The 23,894-nt window shown below is 41.6% G+C and overlaps 1 protein-coding gene across 2 annotated transcripts in view; it reads left to right on the forward strand.

Annotated features, from left to right (window-relative positions):
* LGR4 (leucine rich repeat containing G protein-coupled receptor 4) overlaps window positions 1-23,894 on the forward strand; it is a 113,625-nt gene that overhangs the window by 31,956 nt on the left and 57,775 nt on the right. For both annotated transcript variants that reach the window (XM_090032822.1, XM_090032823.1), the window contains exon 2: window positions 16,025-16,096. In XM_090032822.1, coding sequence (XP_089888948.1) covers window positions 16,025-16,096 — 72 coding nt within the window. The remainder of the gene's footprint in view (window positions 1-16,024; window positions 16,097-23,894) is intronic.

A 23,894-nucleotide genomic window follows, 5' to 3' on the forward strand; every position in this document is an offset into this window, starting at 1 on the left:
ATTGATACACAAATACTTCCCTGCGGTGTTTGAAATCCACATTAGTCCAGGGGAGCCTGAAAGTGTAACTAACTAGTAGAAGTAGTAGGGTTGGACCACTGTATATTTTCATTTGCAAAATGAGTGAAGTATGGAAAGCAAGTATTTAGAATCCGGTGGAAAGCTGGTTCATGGTACAAAGTTTGATGTTCTTTTTGTTAGTCTTCAGATTTACTATCCTAGGTAAAGGGGATTTTTAGAACCATGTGCATGAACCGTGTGTTAAGTATCTGCTGAATTTTAGAACACGTACATTTTAACCCAATTGAAAAGTTTATGTTAAAAGAATAGAAAATGTATAGTCTACAGTCATATACAGGCTTTATGTTTCTACTGGGAGAATCACAGCTCTCCTGGTACAAACCATAAGTGTACAGGTGTTCACATGCTTTCTCTTGGAATAACAATGGTGGTTCTGTACATTTCTTTGTCACTTGACTCCTGGGAACCAGGAAGATTTGAGCAGTAGGGAGGTGCTCCTTGTTTCTTCCTGAGACCAGGGTCACCCCAGGCTGCGGTGACCCAAATAACCAGAAACATTGGGTGTATATTAAAACTTTTGGTAGTATTTTATTTATTTATTTATTTATTTTCCCCCTTCTTGGGTCAGTGGCTTCCACTGCTCCATCCTCTGGGAGTGGGTGGATTGAGCAGCCTCTGCTCCCCACATTTTTCCCAGGATCGTAGTCCTGGAAATGCACAAGGAGCAAGGGAGAAGGGATGCTTGCAGGCTCATTGCCTGTACTGCTCCCTCCTAGAAACAATTCTACCAGTGGAATTTTTCCCTTTTTTAGAAATTTAAAGTCCATTCTTGGCCTAAAACATCAGCTCTCTTGTCTGAGGCACTTTACATTCTTAGGTCTTGATACTACAGTTTGTTCCACATGGATAGATTGGTCTACCTCCAGTGATTCCCACTGACTTCACAAGACATTTGCACGAACACATCCATGTGTCATGAAATGAAGGATTGTGGCTTTATTATGTTCCAGACTGACCTGAATTTATTTTAGTAGAGTAACATTTTTTCCTCGTAATTCTTTCCTACAGCAGTTTGCAGAAGCAAACACATTTTGGACAGTATATGAACTGTGATGCATAGATGCCTCCTCTGAAAGATAGTTTTGATAACAATTTGACATAATGGGCTTATTCTTGTTTGTTTTAGAACTGTTCCACTGCATGAGAGAATTGTCTTGCTTGGATTTTACCCCTTGAGAACTACCTTTGAATAATTGCAAACTAAACAGAGTCTGTCCTACTACACTGCTTTGAAGTGATTCTTTAAAAATATTGATGTATAACAGCTTAACTACCAAAGGAATTAGTTTTGATTAATAAGGGTGGCAAGTGTCATCTACTGCAGCTGTGGGTCAGATGAATGTTGTTTATGCAGCCATTCCTTCTTATAACTTCGCCATTTTAGACAACTTGGCTAGACATAAGTTGGTTTAATGGTGGTGTTCTTTTTAGTTTGACTGTGTAAAAGGGTGTAAAATCAGAGTAGGTGATGGTGTAGCAGTGTGAACATTTGCCCACTAAGAATCATTATCTAATTGTGGAAAGATTTGAAAGAAAGTTTGGTTACAGGACTGTGACTTGTGAGATCTATGCTTGATTTTTCATTTGTATCAGAGGTTTTGGCATGACTGTAGGCAAGTCACTTAACTTTTTTTGTCGTCAGAGATTCCTGTTCGTAAACTGGGACCTCACTCCCCCTCTGGATCTTTGCTGTGTCAGCTTTCCAGAACAATGCTGTTCCTATCTTTTGTCTGTGCAGTGCCTGACATAGCGGCAACCTGATCTTGATAGGAACCTCAAGGTGCTATGGCAATACAAATAGTAAACACTGTAGTTATAAAAACACAAACAATGCATCACTGTATTCTCCACTGCAAATAATCTGTCTTTATCTACTTTACTGTCATGAATACCAGACAAGCGCATAATTCATTTAATGTGGGCTCTCCAACTGGCGAGCCCATGAGCCACAAGCAGCCCATAAGGAGTTAAACTGTGGCTCTCTGGACTGCTGCTCAGCCTCCACTCCCCCTATTCACAGGCTTTTAGAGCTAGAAGGAACCTGTGAGATCATCGGGTTCAGCCCCCCCCCCCCCCCCCCCCCCCCCCCCCCCCCCCCCCCCCCCGCGGTTGGGATGGATTTGGAGAAGCTTTTGAATGCAAGATACTTTTCTTAAGGTCCAACCAGAACAGGCTTGGACCTGATGAAGAATGTCTTGCATTCAAAAGCTTCTTCTCCAACTCCATCCTGACTATACAATTGGTCCAGTAACAGGTATCGCCCAAGAAACCTTTGTTTTTCACACTGAAAGACATTTTGCTTACTTCAGAAGCTTAGTGTAAACTTCTACCCCGTGAACTGCTTTCAAAATGCACCTCTCAAACTGATTACCTAGTGGGTGCATTACCTTACATTGTATTTCTTTTCTGTGTTAACATCTCTCTTAGAATGCAGTTGAATTTTTTCCCCTTGGTTAATTCCACACCAAGTGTCAACTTAGAATATTAACAGTGTGTGATTGCTTAATGGTTGGCATGCAGTGACTCGGATACTAATTCAAAATACGTCTATGCATACAAGTATTGTTCTCTTTTAAGATCTTGGTGATGGCTTGATTGGCATATGAATAGGGTACATTAGAGCTAGTTACTGTGTCTCAAAGAAAGCTAAGACTTCATGTTGGAAGAAAAAACAGGATGGTGTGACATGGGAATGAGGAGTACAAAAATAACTTACAAATACATCAGAGCTTGCTCCAGTTGCAGGAATGGACCTGCCCCAGGGGAAAAAGTGTGTAGCCCTAATGTTTTATAGTTCCTGATTCTGCAAAGCGCTGAAGTCTCATTGAAGTCAATGGAAATTAAGCATGTATTAGACAAGGGTAGAGTTAAACATATGCTGAAGTACTACTGAATTGCAGGCACATACTACTGTAAAGGAGATTTGTGCTCCATGTCTTAGAGCTGTCAGCATTTTTCTGAACAATTAAGGTTCAGTGTTCAAAAAGTGTCTGGTCTCAGAGCCTGTAAAACATTTCTTGTCCATAAGTGAGTAAGTATACATATATGCTAATTAATCAATAGCCCACTGAGAAGTATGTGAAAACTTGTTGCATTTCGGCCACTGAATAGCCTTCAGATTGTAATTCCTTTCTATCACATTTAGCCTGATATAGAGAGAGAAATGCTGGGATTGACAGGTTTTTTTTTCCAAGTGTTGTGTTGTGCTGTCCTGTTTCTAAATCTTACATTTGTCCTTTTCCTCCTCTTTCTCTTCTGTAATTCAGATATAACTTCCCTTCTCTGTTCCTTTTTGCTTGCAGGGAATATCATAGGAGATAAAGGATAGGAAACTGAACTGGATTCTGAAAACCTGACTCCTGCTATGTACCTGCTGTCTTACCTTAGGCAAATCATTTAACTTCTCTCTATTTGTTCCCCCTCCTACCTTATGTCTGTCATGTCCATTTAGATTTATCTAAGCTGTTCTAGATAAGTGTCTTCCATTATGTTTGTGCAGTTCAAAACATGTTGACACCCAGAACTGAGGGCTTCTTGCTGCTGTTGTAATACAAATCATGAAATAATAAAACCTTGCACTTATTAAAGCAATAGTAGGTGTTTGAGAAGCAGTAAGTATATTTGCTGTTGTGGTAACATAGCAATATTGTGGCTTAACTTGCACCTGAATCACTGAGCCAGTCATTACTTAGCTATTCCTGGTAGATATTGACTGAGACTTTTTTAAATGCTTGGATATTTCCTTTTAGCAAGAGTGCCTCTCAGTAATATGGAAGGTTAGTTAGCCATGTGAATTCTGCCCAACTTCAGACTAACTTTAGAGTTCCTCACCTACAAAATGTTTTCATCAATGCAAAATGTGTAGAATGGCTATGTAGAAGATACTTGTTAATGTAAAATTTACTGTGAGATTCTAAAAGATGGTTTTTATTTTGAGGGCCTTTGTGCCACACAGCTCTGCCATGTCAGAGGTGAAGTTGAAAGCCATAGAAAAACATGTATAACAGGACATGGAAAGCCAACCTAAAAAACCATGGAAATATTCCTTTTGATGTCTGGTGTTTTTTTTAATGAAAATTACACTGGTTGGTGCACATGATCTAAAACACTTAAGAGTAGCTTTTCCCTATTTTTATTTTTCCTCTTTCTTATATGGTTGGTTTTAAACTCTACTGACAAAGGGGCTGCTGTTTTGTGTTGCATGTGATTGCCAGTCACTTGTAAATTAATGAACAGGCTCTTGTTACTTTAAAAAACCTCCATATCTGTCCTTTGACTGAAAATGTTGTCAATATAGTAATAATTATAGAAGGGCATATTTTGTGCTCTTTTTCAGTGTTATACCATATTAATGGATTGTTGATTTTTTTAAATCACATCTGTGAACCATAATTTTTTGAGTTTAACATGCATGTTTAAAAAGTGCCTTGTTTAAAACAAGAGTTCTCAACCTTTTTCCCATACTGTGACTCTCTGATATAACAAAACAGTCACGAGATTGTTCTGCTTCCCCTGCCTTCTCCAACCCAGTGCCCTCCAATCACATATACTTGAAAGAAATGGGGGTTGCTGAAACCCACAGGTTGAGTACCCATGCTTTCAGGCACTTTGCTAATGACTTGCCTTTTTTCCCCTCCCAGGTGAGTGTTTCACTATGGGAGAGAGCTGGGGTAGCTCACTTATTAGAGGCGTTTATATACATGCTCTGGGAACTGGTGGGAGGGGGTGTGTGTTTTAATTGGCACCTAGAGTGTTGCGTGCATCAGCATCTCCCTGGTAAAAAAATGGTGGTGGGGACACTTTTTGAACAAACTTTAGTTAAAGCACCCTGTCACCATTTTTCAGTGTGGGAACGCTGATGCGTGTGACGCTGGAGTCTGCTGGAGCGCAGTAATTACCATGCTCTAGCAAACTCAATTAACTGAGTCTGCTCTGACACTGTAATTACAGCGCATAGGAGCAACCTCAGTGCACGTGTATAGGCGCCCTAGGATTCTACTCTGGGGCATGCTGAAAGATAAAGTTAACGTGTACAAGTTTATGGAGGAAAAAATAATACTGGGTGTATATTAAAATTCTTGTCAGTATTTTTTTTTCTTAGAAGTTTTCCTTCCTAGTACAAAAAGGCAAGTAATCTAACTTAATTTATAGATTATATGTTTATACAGCAACTAGTGCATTAAAGCTTCTGTGTGAAAGGGGAAAAAGATTGATACCTCCAGTCTGGTACTTAGCCCCTACAATAATACAGGGACACAGTATGGAAAATAGATTATGTAGTTCCTTTAATTGCTCCATTTAGAAAAAACCAAAAAACACTATTACAGTTTCCAAAATAAAACAGAACAATTCCTTCCAGATACGAGCTCATTATGTAAAACTTTATTTTCCTTTTGCCTAATAGGTCTTTGCCTTCTGTTAATAATTTTACCTGTTGGCATTGGCGCCCATGAGCAAAACACACCCTCCAGTTTCTCCTGTACTGTGTTAAATCACAGTGCAGGCAATTGCTTTACAAAATAGTAGCTTTGAAAGTGAATTAATGTACTTATCTCCATTTGTGGAAAATGTGAAATACTGGGCTAATGAAAAACAAACAAACTGGCTTCTCTGTAACAACTAGGTGTATTTGTGCTACTTGCATGAAGTATAAGGGCCAAAATTAAATAGAATTCTCTATTTTTAACTTTTATGCCACTATTTTATATTGCTGCATTCTGTCGGGGGGGGGGGGTTAATTGCCATATATTGTATTCTATTTTAATTTTGTTTTACATTGACAGGATGTGTATTTTTTTTTTTTTTATGGTATGCTTTTGACTAGTAAACATACATTATATAATGTTATTCTATTGATTTTTAGTAAATTAAGCAACTACTTTATTTCTCAGATATAATGTTGACCTGTTATTTAGAGGATAACATAATGTCCACTAAGTGAAGAATGCCTGGTTGATGGTCGTAGAGATTAACAGTTTTGTCCTTACCTACAGAACATGATTAAAGCACCATACAATGTCAGCTCCTTTTTTTTTAATATCGTCCATTTATTTTGGAAAAGAGAGGAGTCCTAGGATTGGGACCTCACTCAATCTTTGGGTTTTGCTGACAGTATCTGCTAAGATGCCAGTTGACAGAGACTTGTGATGATCTTGGTCCTGTAAACATGTGTCCAGAAGGTATTGAACTGAGATCACCCAGCCTGTTTGACTTAGTAGCTGCAAAGCCCTTTGCTCCTTGTTCTTTTCAGCCTGCTGAAACTCTGCAGGTTACAAGGACCCATGCACAAAAAATTTTCTTGCAGGAAACTTTAAATACCATGCGACTCATTTCTTTGCCATGAATGACTCTATGGTACCTCAGTAGCATGGTTTTATCTGATTTATAAATAACTTTCAATAGTAAAAGTGAAGAGACACTTCGTTATTGGAACAAGAGACTTGCAGCTACAGTGGATGATGGCCTCACAGTGAGACATATATGTTGGTTACTGTTCTCCTGTCCTGGGCTATATTCAAACTAGGAACCAAGAAGGGGATTTCTTTTCTTCTCTGGTACATTGACATGGAGTCCCATATATTTCTGTTTTTGCTGGTTTGGTTCGATGTTTTGTGTTTTTGTGGGTTTTTTAAAATTTATTATTATTTATTTAACTTGAAATATCACAACTTTGGCCAGATGTATGCTAGGAAGAACCTTTTAAAAGTTTCTCTCCATGGCAAATGCTGGTTGGCCTCCCTGTGTTACGATTATTGGGACAGCTAATGTTGATGGACTGCTAAAGGTTGCTGGTCTGAGCAAGTGCACTTATTGCAGAATACTAACAACCTGTCTGTGCTGAGGTTCCAGTGGTTGCTAATGTCACTGGAGCTGAAACTGTGTCAACCTCTGTCTAGAATTTTTAGAGAATGTCCCTTGCACAGGTAAGTCCTTTGTAACAAATGCTGTTTCATATAATGGTTTTTGTACAATTAGTAGGACTTTATTCAAATGTAGATAGTTCTGCCTAAGTCATTTTGTAAGTGTTATAATTAAATTATTCAGTGGCAGAGAGCCCAGACCTTGGAAAAGACTGAATGGAGCCTACAGTATTACATGCTATTATCTATCAGCAAACAGGTTAAGCTTGCTCAGAGGGAGCATTTTACAGGGTTTTAAAGGTGCCTTGTTGAAACACGATCATCTTTCCTTCAATACACACTTCCTTAGCCCTCCCTCCCCCGCCCCCTTTTTAAGAACTGCACAAAAGGTGGAGAGGAGTTGGAGAAGCAAAAGGAGAAATTATGCATTAATAAAACATAAGGGGGCTTTATTTTTTTTCTTGTAAATTGGAGCCTTTCTAACTTCCTTTAGGCAAATCACTCAGTGCTGATTCTGCCTGGGCTCCAGTTCTTTTTTCATAGTGTTTTATGTGTTCAGATTCCAGACCATTTTTGTAGACTGAAGTATTTGAAGTAAATTAGCCTTTTGCTTTCTTTTTTCTTCTAATGCCCTACACTTTGGCACTAAAATATTTGTGCTACTGAACTCAGTGAAAAGTTATACTGAATCTCTAGGGAGGAAAAATTTGAGGCTATAAAGCAGAAGGGCAAGGCTCCTAAGTGAAATGAAGACTCAGAGGGGACCTTCCACATACTGTAGTACGGTGCTGAGTAGTTGAGAAGGTTTTTGGGTTTGGTTTTTTTTTCCACTGGGAGGTGTATAGTTTTCACTTAAAATGAAGGGGAAGTGCTGGTTCAAATCGGAACAGCTTGTCACAATTGAAATCCTACTCAGCATCACTTTTCCCCCTTCCTGAATTTTATAGAGGCTATCTTCAAGTTTTGCTTAAATGCCCAAAAGGTTAGTCCCCCTTGTAGCCACTTTTCTCTGCCTGTACCTTTCCTCTCCTTCCCTTTAAGGCTACCTTCTAGTGTTCCACAGGAAGGTTGGAATTATTATATATTCTGCTTATATATGCTGTTCCCATGGCTGCAGGTTTTCTTGTACGGGCATTGTTACTCTTCTCCTATTCCCATGCTCCTTTCGGTAACCATTCTTGCTGGATATTTCATCCCTCAAGAAATCTAAGACCAATCTATACACAGATTTGAGGTCCACCATACATTGTTCACAGGCAGACACCCGTGGTCTGACTATAGTGTGCAAACCTGTTTGGCATAATGTCTTCAAATTGAGAGATGCAAATAGATTTGAAGTGAGAAAAGAGCTTGTATTTTGTACTTGCTGGGTTTTTTCTAGTGCCCCAGAACACCCAGGGCACACCTACACATCCATGATAGAAAGGCAGCAGCCCTTCTTCTGGGCAAGAATGTTCTTACTGGATGCGTGAGGCCTGAAACCAGCCTTTTTCATTCAAGAGCCCAACCATGAATGGTGGCTTTTACAGCAGCATGCAGCAATCCAGAAGGAATAGGTGCCATTTTATGTCCCAGAAGTGTCTTATGTACAAGAGAAGTTGGTACCCATTTAACTATAAGGTGCAAAACTGAGTTGTGTTTTTTGTTTTTAATGCGGAGTGCAAAAGCCATATGGACACCTGTTATTTCAGTTTCAACCTGGTGTGTATAAATGAGGTTTTGTCCATTAGGCATGGGTGTAAGCTAAACTGAAATAAGTGACTGCTGAACTGAAGTCAATTGCCACAACCCCTGTGGTTGAGACCCATTTTTAAGTTAAACCAATGAAATTTGTGAGTCTCGTTAAGCAAGGAATGTAATCGGGAGCACCTCTTGGCATCAGTCACCAGTGTCATGTATTGGGAAGAAAGCAAGAATGTAATAGGGAGACTATTTTATCCAATTTCTATGATGATCTGACCCAGTATCATCTTCATTTCCTGACTTCTTCCTCCCAGCTGGTAAGCTGCAGCGTGGGATTAGAGGAAGCTATTGCTTCCTTGTATGTTTTCTTCTCCCAAAAAGAAGCCCAAATTTAGGGTTTGGGCTAAATTTAATTTTTAAGCATTTTCCTCCCATGTTGCTCTAGGTGACTGATTAGACTCCGTTTAAAGAACTGGCAAGTTAACATATGCCTTTTCAGATATTTGTTTGCACCTCTGCATCATACATATTCAGATTTTAGAGCAGTTATTTCTTTTACATAGTAATCAAAGATGTTTAATGTTAAATTGGTTTATGAGAGACTCATCTGTGCAAGCTTATGTTCTGAAATGAATGAGACAGTAGTGCAGGATCGCTGCTAAAATATGGTGGACAGCTGGTTCTGACTTGATTACTTTATAGTTTGTGATGCTAATTGCACCACTACATGCATTATCTCAGTAGATAGTATCATGACTGATAGAAAAAATACTTAGTGGCATTACTTCTGCATGTTCGTAGAACAGTGATTCTCAACCAGGGACCTTGAGATCTTTTCAAGGGTGTGGCAGGGTGCCATGCAATGTTAGCATTCTTAGTTGCCCAAACATGTTTCACAAAATAAAACCAGAGATGTTAAATAGGAACCCATAGTCTTAAAAACACCCTGACCTGTTTATGGTATTTTTGAGTTCTGTACAGAAGAATTTTTCTATTATTTTTGTGTAATCAAAAAAAAAAAGTGAAAACTAAAAGCTGGTATTTTCTAAGGGGTGCCTCAAATCTAAGCCTTTTTGGTTCTGTTTTGGTTTTTGATTAAAACTCTTAAACCTAATAGTGATTTAGGCCCTGATCTTGCAAAGAAAATGAAGTAGTATGACATGTCCTTCCGTGCATGGGTGACTGGTGCCTTCTGAGCTGGGGGGGGGCTTGCTCCCCCAGTGGGCAGTCAGCAGCCAGGGTGGGGGAGGGCCCTGCAGCCAATCCTGCTGGTTGGGGGGGGGGGGGGCGGGGGGTGGGTCCTGCTGACCCGCAACTGGCAGAGGGATTGGCCACAGGGGGAACTGCTTCTTCTGGTTCACTCCCCAGCCAGCACTCTCTGGGGGCCACCAGTGCTCTTGTCTGCCCCCCTGCCCGAGAATGCTGTTGTCAGGAGGTGCACCAGCCCTCTCAGGGGGTGCATATGCACCCCCATGCACCTCCTATGCATCACCACTGCTTCTGTGGGATTTGTTTTCCAGGAACTATGCTGGAAGACCTAGTCTTTGTCTAACAGATGGCTTGGAGTACTTGGGAGGGGGTGTCAAGCATGTCTTTCTGTGCATGGGTGACTGGTGCCTCCTGAGTTGGGGGGGGTGGGGCTTGCTCCCCCAGTGGGCAGTCAGTGACCAGGGTGGGGGAGGGCACTGCAGCCAGTCCTGCTGGGTAAGGAATCCAGTCCTTGAAAGAAGTGGTTGAACTGTGATGATAATCAAATAAGAGATAGTGTTCCTTACTGGAGTTGCTTCTTATCATAGCAGCAATTTAAAAATGCAGCCAAACCCTTTATGATTAGTTTAGTTTTCTTCTTGGAATAACTTCATTCTGACTTGAGATGCAGGTTATAGCTGGGTTGGTCTAAAAGTACAAGCAGTTAGTGTGGTAGAGGTGATACCTTTAATTAAACCAACTAGACAGTTGCAGGGGGGTTTTTGTAAGCTTTTGGGCACATGTGCCCTTCCTCAGAACTGCTCCAACTTTTTATCCAAGCCTAATTTGCATAAAATGTACTTTTCCAGCAAGGAGAACTTGCATCACGCTCCAGCTCTCCTGCACAATATGAATTTTCAGTTCTGCTTGGGAGAAACTTTACAATCTTTGCATTCTTCTATGCCTGAGGAAGGGCGCATGTGCCCAAAAGCTTGCAAAATAATAATAATAATTTAAAAAAATTCTAGTTGGTCTAATAAAAGATATCACCTCTACTACACTGACTGCTCTGACCTGAGAGTCACTCCATAATACTGGAGTTAGTGTGTTCATTAAAGGTATCAAAATAATTGGAGACTTTTTCCTTTGTTATAAATGGAATTTCCTTAAGTTGATCTCAATATTTAAGCTACATTTGGATTTTGATTCTTCACAGTGGGGAAAACTCACTAGTTTAAATTCAAATAGGCATTTCTCAGTACTATAATCATAAATAATGAATTGTAGGACCACGCTGGGTTTTGTTTTTTTGTTTCGTTTCCCCATTCCCATTTCCTTTGGTAGTTCAGGTATTTTTTTTTCCAAAGGTGTCACCCACAACTTACATTTAATTTAGTTAGTTGAGTGCTTGGTTTTAATTTTTATTTTCTTCCATTTTGTTGAAACTCATAGTTTGAATTCTTGTCAGGCCAGGCATCTCGGTCTGCTGTTTGGTACTGTGTAAACTAGCATAGCCTGTTCCATGGTCAGATTGTCCGTGCCTAACCCAGTGCCCCCACCTGCACAGAGCTTGGGTGAAAAACACCAAGCAGGACTAAAAACCAAGACCTGTTAGTACTAGTGGGTGTCTGTAGGGCAGATGAGCTCCCTGTGAGCGAATGTCCATCCATACCTGGAGAGGAGATGGGCACTGCTAGGTCACTCTGACTGAAGAATTGCCAGTGATGCAAAGCAACTCATTTAACCTTATCAGAGTGGAGTAGGATTGTAACAGCATCTAAGGTGCCCCAGTAGTTGCAGCGGCCTCAGGACTGATTTGACTTGACTTGACATGACAAACCTATCCAGTTCATACCTTCATTTTTTGAGATAAACTGCTGCCTGGTGTTCAAGAGCTGTCAAGTTCCATCCCAGAGATGGCTGTATTCAGGTCAAAAATGGAACAAAGACGAGTGGGGTAAGCATGTGTGTGAGAGAGAAGGAGGTGCAAGAGTGGGAGAAACTTGGGATAATATGCTGATACTTCATGTTATGGTACGGTAAGTAATAATCATAAAACTGGTGTTTAGATATTCTTTTGAGGGAGGCTAGAGAAATAACATGAACTGTGGTTTTCTTGGATAACTTACTAGAACCTCATGATTCATCCCCAGTCTCCCCTCCTTCCCTTCCTCCTTTCCCTTTCTTTTGCCTCATTCATAAATGCTTATTTATTTAAGAACTGAAAGGGTGTCTGGAGTCATCTGGAAAAGGAATGAAGTAGCCTAGATGTGTGAAATGCATGCATTCATGACAATTTGAAAAATGTGAATGGGGGAAGTAAGAGTTGCAGCCTCCTGTGGAGCAGACAGCTGACAATTCATGTATCTGATACTTTTATTTACTTTTCTACACAAGAAGAAAAATGTCTTCCCACAGCAACTGCAACATCCCATGGTACCCAAGCTGCTGCTGAGATGCAAAGCACCCTTCAAAGTAGGCGCACTGTTCAACTTGCAAATAAATCACCTTTCATTTGACTCCTGGAATTTAATGAGGGAGCTTGTACTGTGCCACACATGCATATTTTTGTTCTTAATCGCTCTCTCACAGTAGGGTTTGCTTTATGTAGCCTGGGCCTGATCCTGATCTCCTTTGCGTTCATTATGTGCTAGTGAAATCAACTGCAGCACAGGTACTGTTTGGTTTTTATTAGTGGAGGTGGAATCAGAACCGGTCCAACTATTGAACAACCATTTTGGTAGAAAAGGCAGTTACCAGTTTGAAGACACTCTTCCAATGCACATTAGATTTCTGTGCTACCAGTTTGCCTATGATTTTGCATGGGGTAAAGTTGAGATGATTTTTAAAGAGCTGTTGGCATCTGGCAGTTTATTCATTTGGAGAAGAAAAAGGGTTGATATAAATTTTGTCTGGTACCAACTTGTTCTCTTTTGCCGTGCGAATTTTTTTTCAGTGACTGTGTCAGTTCCTTTTTCTGGCAAGTATATTGCCTGTGCAATGTACTCCATACATGGGAAAACTTTCTTGGTGAACTAAGGCTAGGTTTTATGATCTGACAATTGCAGGAGTATTGTGGGCATTCTTTTTAGAAAGTACTCTTAAGCATAAGCTTCTTAGTATGTTGAAGGTATATTTTAAAGTATGTTATGTGTGCACTGGTACGTCTTTCATTTTATTTCCTTGCATAACCAAGGGACAAACATCTGGAAGTTTACCCATTCAGTAAATGGCTTTTTTTGCTGCTAGGCCTCCAAAGTTCTCCAAGTTGTTTGCTGTTCTTAGGGGCCTGATTCTGAACCAGTGAAAGGCAGTGTCCAGGATCATGTTGACAGGAAAGGTGTGTGTGATTCAGTCCTAGCTATAAAGACTTCCTTTAATTTCTTCAAGGGACTAGTCTTTCTTTTGCTTTCACAAAATGTCTGAGAATGGATTTCTGCTACTCTGCTGTAGCATGGAATCTGAGTTGACCTAGCTTAGGTATATTATCATTCCTGTTTACAGGTGGCTATGGACATGTTCCTGCAGACTTCTACAACGGGCCAGGGCCTGTAGTTTTTGAACCCCTGGATGATGAACCTTTTAGCTTCTGGTTTTATGCCGATACAAGATTCTGCGGCAAAGCAAATTCTCATCTGCAAAGGCTGGACTTTCACAGAGCCATGATTCCAAAATGCCTCAGATGTTCATGGGAGTAGAAATTTGATTTGTTGTTGTTTCCTTCCTGACCTGTCCCCCCCCTCCCCCCTTTTTTTACCTTTCCTTTTTGGGATCAATTAAAAAAAATATCTTTCCTAGCAGCAGAAATTTTAGTTTGTACCCGTCTCAGACCACAGAACTTCTAATGGAAAACAAGTTGGTAGAATGGAGAGGAAGAAAGGGAAACTGCTTTGACTAAAGGACAGGTGTTGCATGAACACATGTGACAGTGCAAGACAGACTTGCCTCGCATGTCCATTGTAGAGTGATAGGATTTTTCTAGCTTTGGTCAGTTTCTAGAAATAAGAGGACATGTAATCTAGAAACGAGGGCAGTTGTTTAGGTCAGTGGTGCTGTAATAAATTTTCTGGAGATAGATTCTTGTCTCAAGCTTCTGGGGGTTCTCCTTTCACCCACTCCTATTTGAGAGGAGACTGTCAAGGAGTTTTCCACTTAAGTGGAAGTCAGTCTTTAGCACTGATGCAGGGGAGCCTGAGTTTGTGATGAAGCTCATAATTTAGCTGATCTTTTTTGGCAGTGTTATATTGTAGGGGGAAGGTTGGTACCCTTTTTGATATAGTAATTGACATGTGTAGAAGGGGAGGCAGGGAGGAGTTGATTTTTTTGTAAAAATTACATAGATGCTCTATGCTAGGCATTTATAGAAGCCAAAATAAACAAATGGTCACAGCTGGCTGCCTACTCTAGAGCAGAGCAAAACAGAACAGCAAGAATCATGGAAAAAACAGAAAACAAATTGGGTCAAATTCTCTCCTTGGTTAAAGCTATGCAACCTCAGCTAAGTCAGGCATTGGGTAAATTGCAAGGAAACAGTTACAAAGCAAGTAATCCAAAACATGTAGTTGTAAAGTGGAACATCTTGCAAGACCCTAGATGAAAACAGCTAAGCTTTTGTTGCACAGGCATAAATGAAAACCAAATCTAGTCCATGGAGTGTAAATCTCTCAAATCCCTTTAAACAAGAGCAGCATGGTCTCTGTCCACAATTGGCACTACAGATACATATTTTCCTAAAATGTCGGGAGCTGGCACTTGATGCTGGATCAAAGTTTTAGAAGACTACAGATGCAAGGGAAGTTGGACAGGCATGGTGGCTTTAGGATCGTCAAGCCTTTTCTTAAGCGATTTCAATAAATAAAGGCAGGAAAAGTAGACGGAGAAAAGCAGGATTAAGTAGTAAAAGGTGGTATGCAGCTGTCCAACTGGTAGCTTAGAGGCTACCCATAGCCCCCAAGGGGTTAACCTGCAGTCCCTGGGCTCCATTGTGGGAACTGTGTCCCTTCCCCTACACCACTCCAGCTGCTTCTGCTGCTGCCACTGCTGCTATTGATGCAGCTGCGGGAGACTCCAGGCTTGATCGGCCTCTGGTTTCTTCTCCTTGCTCCTGCTGGGTAGCTTGGGGAATCCCGGGATCCCCATTCTGCAGCAGCTGTCAAAGTGCACAGGGTATTGCTTTTCCCAGAGCAGAGTGGCCTGTGGTCCAGAAGGTGCATGATAGCGGCCCCTGGGGCTTCCAGCCAGTCAGAAATCTGACAGCCCTGGTTTAAAGCAATACTAGAAAAATCAGATTCTGGATTCTGGATCTTTTTCTGCCCCTTTCACTCGTGCTGAGTAATAGCTTACTTCAGGAGCAGGGTCTCCTAGATTTTGTGATGAATATCCATGCTAATTTGGACTTTAAAAAAATCTCTCTCCACTGGAACTGTTTATTGGTGGAGCAAAAAGCAAAAATACTCGATGCAAGTCAAAGGGGTTGGAGTTTAGTTTGCCATTTACTGCCGATTCTAAAAGAAAAGAAATGAATTGGTCTACATACCTATCATGTAAGTACTTGCTGCTTGCCTGCCTCTGCTTATGGGCTAAAAATGAAATCTGCTTAAAACTATTACCTCCAGGACTTTTATGGCTTTTGCAGAAAATATGACTGCGGTAGAGCTAGGGCATGTTTCTACTATTCTTGTCAGTTGCTCCAAAGCCATGCTTGCCTGAAGCGCTCTCTGGCGCTCTCAGCTTCCAATGGATGCCTGCCTTTCCTTCTTTCTTAAAATACATTATGGTATGAAAATTTGAACACTGGGTGGTCACATCTTTTTGCATGACCCATTTTCACAGGAGTTTAAATTTTATACATCAAGCATGTGGGCAAGTGTCTGTAAACCGTCAATAAAAATTAGGACCAAAGGAAACAGCTTAGATGGGCTTCTAAAAGCTCTTCCCTACCTCACACCCATCCACCAGTAATTTCAATATGACTGTTTTCTTTTAGTTGTCCAACAAAAACATTTAATAATTTTTTTCGTTGTTATTTTTATTCTGTAACTGTTCAGGTTATAATACTGTGAAAATTGAGCATATAAACTTATAGAAGTAGTTTTTTTCCCCCCTGTAATGTGCTTATGTTTTCCTATTATGTCAAGAGCTGATCTGTTAAATTTTCTTGTTCTGAGCTGTGAAGTGCCTGTTTATTGATGCGTATATTTTTTCTTTGACAGGGATATCAGTATGAATAATATCACAAAGCTGCCAGAGGATGCATTTAAGAATTTTCCATATCTCGAAGAGCTGTAAGTAATCTGCAAGTTAAGTAGGGTCTGTTGTTGCTCTACCACTACGTTTTTGCACTGAAAGTGGGTGGGGAACTAAAACTGAGCTGTGAACAGAGAGAACAATTATACCTTTAAAAAGTCTATATAAGTTTGGAAGCTGAAATGGTGAGTACTACTTACAAGGGATTTTTTACCATAATTATTTTAATCATGATTACAGTGATGACACATGCTAATTACAGTGTTATCCAAAGATAACATAGGAGTAGTGTAATTACCATTGTTTCCAACCAGGTTATAGTATAGTGTTTCCATAAAGTATATGTTTCAGTTACTGTCATCACCCTTGTAGGTGGCTGGTACTATGTGATACAGGTCAGAATGTATTTAGAGAGAAACTGAGGCCTGTGGTAAAACTTATTTTTCCCTTCCTTCTTAGTAGCCATATGTCTCTGTCCTTTTCATCTGTTTGATATCCAGCTGTTTTTACAGCTTTGTCTTTGGACTCCACTTTGCAAAGCACTTAAGTGTGTTCCCAGATACAATCAGGTTTGCCAAAACTAGAGTAGGACTCATAAAATATTTTGCTGAATTTAGGGTTTTTCTTAAGAAGTTGCCGTAAAATAGCAAAAAAAAAGCACACACTGTTCAGGAATTCTTTAATATTTCTATTTTTTTTCTTGTCTAACAGGAAGTCTCTTGGTCAGGATTACCACTTTATTGAACATAGTTTTATTAATTTTAAGTCAGTTTTTCCATCTGTAAAAGGGGAATAAATAGCAAGCACTCTCACCTATTTAAGATCTTTGAGAGTTGCTTTTCATATTTCTGTTGCTTTGTTAGAAAAAAGTTTCTTTTGCACCTTGCATTGTGACAGTTTCTTACTAGCATTTATTAGACTGAAGTACTTTGAAAAAAAAACCAACCAGGGTATTTTTTATTAATATAAACGTGCAAGTGGCTCTAGAGTGTACCTGTATTCAGAGCTGACCCTAGAGGGGTGCAGAGCCCTGAGCAAATTGGCCTATGCAGGGTCCCCTTAATACTGTGTGGGTGCAGAGTGTGTGTGGGGGGGGGGGGGTCTCTATGCTGCTTCTGTGGTGCGGGGCTGAGCTGCCAGCTCCAGGCAGGCCCCACAGAAGAGGCTGCAGCCACTCCACCTGGCTCTGTGGGCCCCCCTCCACCCCCTAAAGTGCAGGGCCAGGGCAGACACCTGGATTTGTTGTACCCTAGGGACAGCTCTGCCAGTGTTGTTTCACACTTGTAGTAATTTCTGCTGCAGGTCAGTAACAGTGTAACAATACATTCATCCTAGGTGAATTTTTAAATGAGGTTCATTATAACAGGCTCAAAAGATTTCTTTTCCACCAGGCTCTTGACATCCCTTTTTTTAATTAATAAATAATAATAATATTGTTATTATTGAACCATTTGGTTAAGTAATATAGTTACTCTTAAGATTCCAGCCTGAGCTTCCTGCCTCAGTCTGCTTTAAGTATTATATCGCTACTTTTTTAATATGGAAGAATTTTTAAGCAAAGTTTGTATGGCAGCATGACATGCCCAATACATGCGAAATTAAAGCATTTGGAAGGCTTGACTGCATTTGGAAGGTCCAGGGTTTGGATTGCTTGATCCTCCTAACTGGTTTTAATAGTGGATGCAAATGTGTTTCTGGGTTTTTGCATGTTAAGGTTCCCCTGTATATTTGTTTGCTTTTGTGGTTTTTGTCCAGGGTTCTCCTTCAAATCCTTGCCTATTCACATTTCATTCAAAAAAAAAAAAACCCAACCCACACAATGAGAGCCTTCATTTTTTTTTCCTTGTAAGTAATGAAACCATAAAATCTAGTTGGGTGGGTGTGCACTTTGTTGTGTAACCTTCATAAACCTGGGGTGTGTCATGAGGTAGAGAGGAAAGGTAGAGCCTTCAGCCACCATAATATACATTGTAGCACAATAAAGCATTTGTATTTCACTGCAAACTAAAATGTTGAGTTTTAAAAGGGGTGGGGGGCAAGAACTGAACCTGGCTGCAAGCTATATTGTAGGTGTGAACACCCTGAAGGTTTAATTCACTGCTTCAAGGCTTAGTTGAGAGATCCAAGTGCAGTAATTTAAAAATTAGATGGAGTTGGTATTTGCAAAATGTTCTGGAATAATCTAGTCATGCATACCCTTACAGGGCAAATGCAAGATTCTCCAAGTCCTTTTTACTATGCAGGGTACTCGCCTAACAAAAGCCTTAAAATAGCTACTCTGTTTCTTGTTTTGGAAGGCAGGGGTGTGGAGTGGATGAGACACCCTGTTAGGTAAGCAATCAAACTGTTTCAGCTATGCCACCATTCTGTCGCTATCCCAAAAAAATTGCACCAAGCTCCATTGCTGCACCGTGGGAATTGGGAGGGCAGCTTCTGAAATCCCCAGGAGCACAGAAACTAAAACCTACCCAACCTACTCAGTCCAAGCTATCACTGATATAAGAAGACTCCACCCAAGGAAAAGAGCCCTGAGGAGATCAACACCAAACAGGAATGCTGTGTATTCTGCTTTTCTCGGATGCCACTAACTGGTAAACTAGGACCCAGTCAGCATCTTAGGTCGCTGTAATGTGAGAATCCTCTGTTAGCTGACCACAGATGAGGCTCATGACCTGGCATGGGAGTTTGGTGGTGCTGACAAACCAGTACAAGCCCAGCTAGGTCCTGTTAATAAAGCATGGGGGAATGGAGGATATTCTCTTAAACATAAGGTAAAGAAGACCCCATTCCTCTCCTTCCTTTAGTCAGTCCAGCTGGCTTGTGAATGCCATGACAATACAATCATGAATATTCTTCTAACTATCACTTAGAAGAATTTGGATCAATTCTTGTTAACAAACAGAGCCTCTACAGGACTTGGTAGCACACAGTCCAGAGATTCATTGTCTCTTGAGATGACAATTTTAACCAAATATGCATAGCATCAGTCCACTGTCTCCAGGCCCATTTGGAAGCAAATGGTGCATAAACCTGACTATATTCTTTCAGGCACAATTTTGTTAGCCAGCTAAACTGTTCTGTACGGAAGCTAGTTTATGTGGGTTTCCAAGCTCAGATGAAGCTTGTTGTGAAAGATGAGCACATCTTCCCAGATACAGCCAGAAGGGAAGAATGAGCAGTTACCCTGATAGCTGAACTGCAGCCCAGGACATTTAAGCTCTATTGAGTTGAAAATACCTTGAAGAAATGGAAAATACTGTACTGACCAGAGAGAGGGCGTTGGACAGTGATCGTTATTTTGATGCAGAGCCTCAGGATAACGCTAGAGATCTCAAGAGTAAACTTAATATCGTTGGGATTTGTACCATTAAGCATGCCAAGCTTTTCTAGATGGGCTGCCTCCAGGGCCAGAAACAGTGTAGACAGGTCTACATGGCATCAGAGACAAAGTAATTTCCTGGGTTATGGGGAGGGGATTGAGCACTTGTTGCTGCTCAGCAGTACTACAGCCCACCCAAAGTACTAAACAGATGCAGCATCTATGCTTTTTGCCAGGAGCTGAGCGTACTTGAGAGCATTGTTGCTGAGAATAGCACCTTTACCCTGTAGCTGTGGCATTATTGCTCCTGGACATACAGGTTTGACACTGAGGTGAGCTGGACTTCTTGAATGAGAACCTAGCTACGATGAGTTACACCACAGTTGCCTCCAGATTATAGTGCTTCAACTCTTGTTCTTTGTAGGATTGAATGCAACTGATTTAATGTTGGCTCACAATGCCGCAGCTTGTTTTCTAAGACCAATTATAAATATAGTACACCTGTACTTCAGACTCCTTATTTCTTCTAGAAGAGAGTTCAGAGATTTCCTGTCCCTTAATAAACTTGAACAGTGGTTTTCAACCTGTGGTCTGCAGACCCCTGGGGGTCTGCAGACTGTGTCTAAGGGGTTCATGAAAGATGATTGTGATCAATCAAAAGTATCTGAATACCCACACTTACAATTCAAAGGGGTCCTCACCTCCATTCAAAATGGAGGTCCACAAATGAAGAAAGGCTAAAAACCACTGGACTAGAACCAGACTGTTTTGAAGACACCTCCTTTCTCCAGAACTTTCCCTCCCCACCCAAAGACTGTTTCTCCCAGTGAGTTTATGCAGCTGGCTAGATTCACGTGTTTATCGGGTGTTGGCAGCAACACATTCTCAGCAGTGAGATCCTGGCTGGGATTGCAAAGCCAAAGAGAATAGATGGAGTCAATGCCAGATGGTGTTGAAACTAGGTACAAAGCTCATCTTTTTGATACGGCTTGTTCCAGGAATAATACTGTTAAAAACAAATGAATCTTGAGAAGAGTGGAGAGGAACCACTTTTGTACATTCATGCACTCATCTGAAAATATCTTAGCTGATCCAGAAAGCAGGTAGTTACTCATGGTTAGGCTCAAATTGGGCAGAAGGTAGGGTGATGTATTGGGTGGCCATCATACAGGACAGCCTGGTTGTTCTCTGTCCTGTCCTCTATTGATATGAAACTGGATGCCTATATGTGCTTTATTTTTCTCTTGAAAAATAGGTGTTGGGTTTCTATATCAATAAAGGGCAGAGTAGTAGAAAACCAGAATGTCCTCTATGATGGCCCCCCTAGGGATGTAGTATTGTTAACCAGTGAGCAATGTCTTTTATTTTGCCTTATAAAATTGCATAAATAAGTACTTTTTAGTACCTCAGCTGAAGTGCCTGTGGGGGTTCCAGAAGCCGCTGTTACGGTGAGTGGGATCAGCTATGGCCCCCCCAGCCAGCAGGATCGACTGCCGGGGGACCCTCCCTCCTTTCTTCTGGTCAGTGGGATGGGTCTCCAGTCGCTGACTGTGTGGCCAGCTAGGGGAGAGTCACTGAAGGATATTAGAAACAGCAAAGGAGCGCCAATGTTGTCATGGAAGAAGTAGAATGAAGCTTGTAGTAGCCAACAACTGACACACCTGTGGAGTGTACCCTCTCTGCTCCCCAGAGGGCAGGTATTGCCCCATCTGTGAAGCTTTTAAGCCACTCAGGAATTGAGCTGTATTGTCATGGGGTTCAGAAGCTCTGGATCACCTAATTATCTTGCTGTGCAACTTCTTGTATAGAATGAGCCTCACTATTACAGGATTTAATAGTTCTTTGTCCAAGAGACATCCCTAGGAAGTATTTTCGTGCTTTCCCCCTTATTAGGTACTTTAGCTTCACCTGCTGTTGCCTGCCACCAGTACCACAACTAAGGTGGGGTGAATGGGGCACCAACCCCAGGCCCCAACTAGGATAGGGTACCAGAATGGCCTTTGGGAGTCTTTGTCCAGGACATGGGACCTGGGCGTGGCAGCCCCAAAGGAAGCAGTATAACTGGTTAGTGGGAGTAGGAGGAGTTAGTGGAGTGGTGCTCCACACACCACCACCCTACTCCCAGGGAGCCTTTGCCAGAGCAGGCACTACCTTGTGCCGAATATGTATGTATCAGGGGGAAGGGGGGACCACAGCAGTGCTGCCATGTGAGCAAATCTGACGCTGCTACAGCAGTGGCAGCAGTAGCCCCTGAATAAACACCTTCCCCTTGTCCAGTTCCCTCCAACCCCCCTCCGCCACTCCTTCCCCACTGCTGTCTGCAGTGGTTGGTGTACAGGTTTCCCTCGCTTTATGCTGTACATGCATTCCTGGAAAATGGCACAACTCAAATTTGCCTAAAGAGAACCCACTTTATAATGTAACAAATAGGGATGCGTTCCAGGACCTCGACTGTACTGACCCCCAGACCCATTTCTATCATTTTTACAAGACAATTTTGGTACTCGCCAATAGCAGAGAGGGGTAGGAGATGAGCTTGTGGAATGCAGAGAAGCCATAATGGGAATGGCAACTTGTCACAAACAAGTGAGGAGCACAGATCCACATGGGAGGCTATATTTTTGGGGCGCCTTGCTCCCACAATGCACTGCACAAAGCAACTGACCTTGGGCTTTCACCACACTTATCTCATAGGAGTGAATTTACCTCGTATATAACAATTTTTTAATATAAAAAGGGTTATCACATAAGAGCGAATTTGCATATACAGAACCCACATGGAGCATGGGAGACCTGTACTTCCATGAGCATTCTCTCCACCCCAGGTGCCTAGTGAGTTTGCTGCATCTCTGCATGCCACCTTTTCCTTTTCATGCAAGTTCATAATTGATTCACATGGTAAAACAATGTTACAGAATTTAATATATTATAAATGGGGGAGGGTGCGTGCATAATGTAGGACACTGAATTTGGAGGTTGGATTAAAAAATAGTTAGGACTAGTTTTAGGGCAAGTGTTTCCATATCCCCCCCCCCCCCCCCCCCCCCCCCCAACACAATGAATACCATGGCTACGTTTCAGATTTTAAAAGGGATCCCTTTTCAAGTACTAATATTGATCTTAGAATTTAAAATGAAATGGAAATGAAATGCTCTTGCTGGGCCCCTGGCATATGTTCATTTAATAGCATGATGGATTGATCCACAACGCCAAAAAATGCACCTCCTGCCAGGCTGCTTGTGCAAGGCAGGAGGCATAATTGTGGAATTGGGGATCAGATCTGAATCCTGCCATTACCACTTGCCAGTGCAAGGGGAGCCTGGGATCATCATCCTGAACTCTCTCTGCACCAACATGTTGAAAGAGGAGATTCTGCAGGTCCAGCCTGGCCAACAATCTGTTGATTGTCAGCTGGCCTGTTACCAGGGACTGTAACCGTCTCCTGTGTGGTCTAGAACTGGGCTAATAGTCAGCCAATTGCTGGCCCTGTCTGGGACAGCCCCGGGTCCTGCTAAAGACCAGAGTTTTCCTGGCTGGGCTGACAAACAGCTGGTTGTCAAAACCCCAAGTTCCAGTTGGGCACAGGATTTGAAATCTCCAGCAGGGAAAGTTGGGGAAGCAGCCTCAGTCATGCTCTTTAAAGCTCCCCATTGCACCAGGTCCCCCAGTGCAGGACATGGGTAGTTGGGGAGCTGGGATCTCTTGGCTCCTTTGCTGCCTGTTTTCCACACTGTGAAGTGAGTAGTTCCTGCAGATATAGAGCACAGCTCCTTAGCTGCCACTTCCACAGGCATCCCAGGAACAGAAAAAAGTGGGCATGCAGCTGAGGCTTCAAACTGCATGCCTGCTTTGTAAAGGTCCAGGGGCACAGTGAGCCTGAAACTGGGGAGATGTTCCCTGATATTGGGCTTATGATGTCCCTTCCCTTCGGCCCCCCCCAATTGGAAAGAGGTTCTGGGTCAAGGCCCTGACACTGCCCCCAGCCTGATCCCAGTAGTGGATAGAGGGGCTGTATCCTGGACCCTAGGGTTGCTCCATGCCAGATTGCTATGCTCATTTGAGCATCAGGGTTTGTCATATCTCTGCCCCAACGTGCCACATGTTCAGTTTAAGATGTGATACAAGTAAGCCACAAAGATGTTACACATTATATGTGGAATGTCTTTGTGGCTTGTTGCTATATTATCACTCCATAAATTGGCTTTAATGTGTGGTCAGGTTACCATTTATGATGCAATTAACGTGTTAATCATATCTCAGATGTAATATGTGCCAGGGCCCTTAGATTTGTAAAGGTTTTCTCTTAATTAGAGATTCCACTTATCACAAACAGTGTTGGGTCTTTTTAGATGTTTACATGCTATACCTGCAAATAACTGTGAGTACAAATCAGTTTATTCATGACTAAAAATCAAGTCTTTGGCATGTGTGTTCTGCATGCTGTTATTCATGTGCTTACACATGTACTGCATAGAAGCTCACTGTGTACTTATCATATGCCTCCAGGATTCTTGCAA

The sequence above is a fragment of the Crocodylus siamensis genome, chromosome 2 (assembly GCF_052110815.1).
Source record: "Crocodylus siamensis isolate JL-2025a chromosome 2, ASM5211081v1, whole genome shotgun sequence".
NCBI classification, from domain to species: Eukaryota; Metazoa; Chordata; order Crocodylia; family Crocodylidae; genus Crocodylus; species Crocodylus siamensis.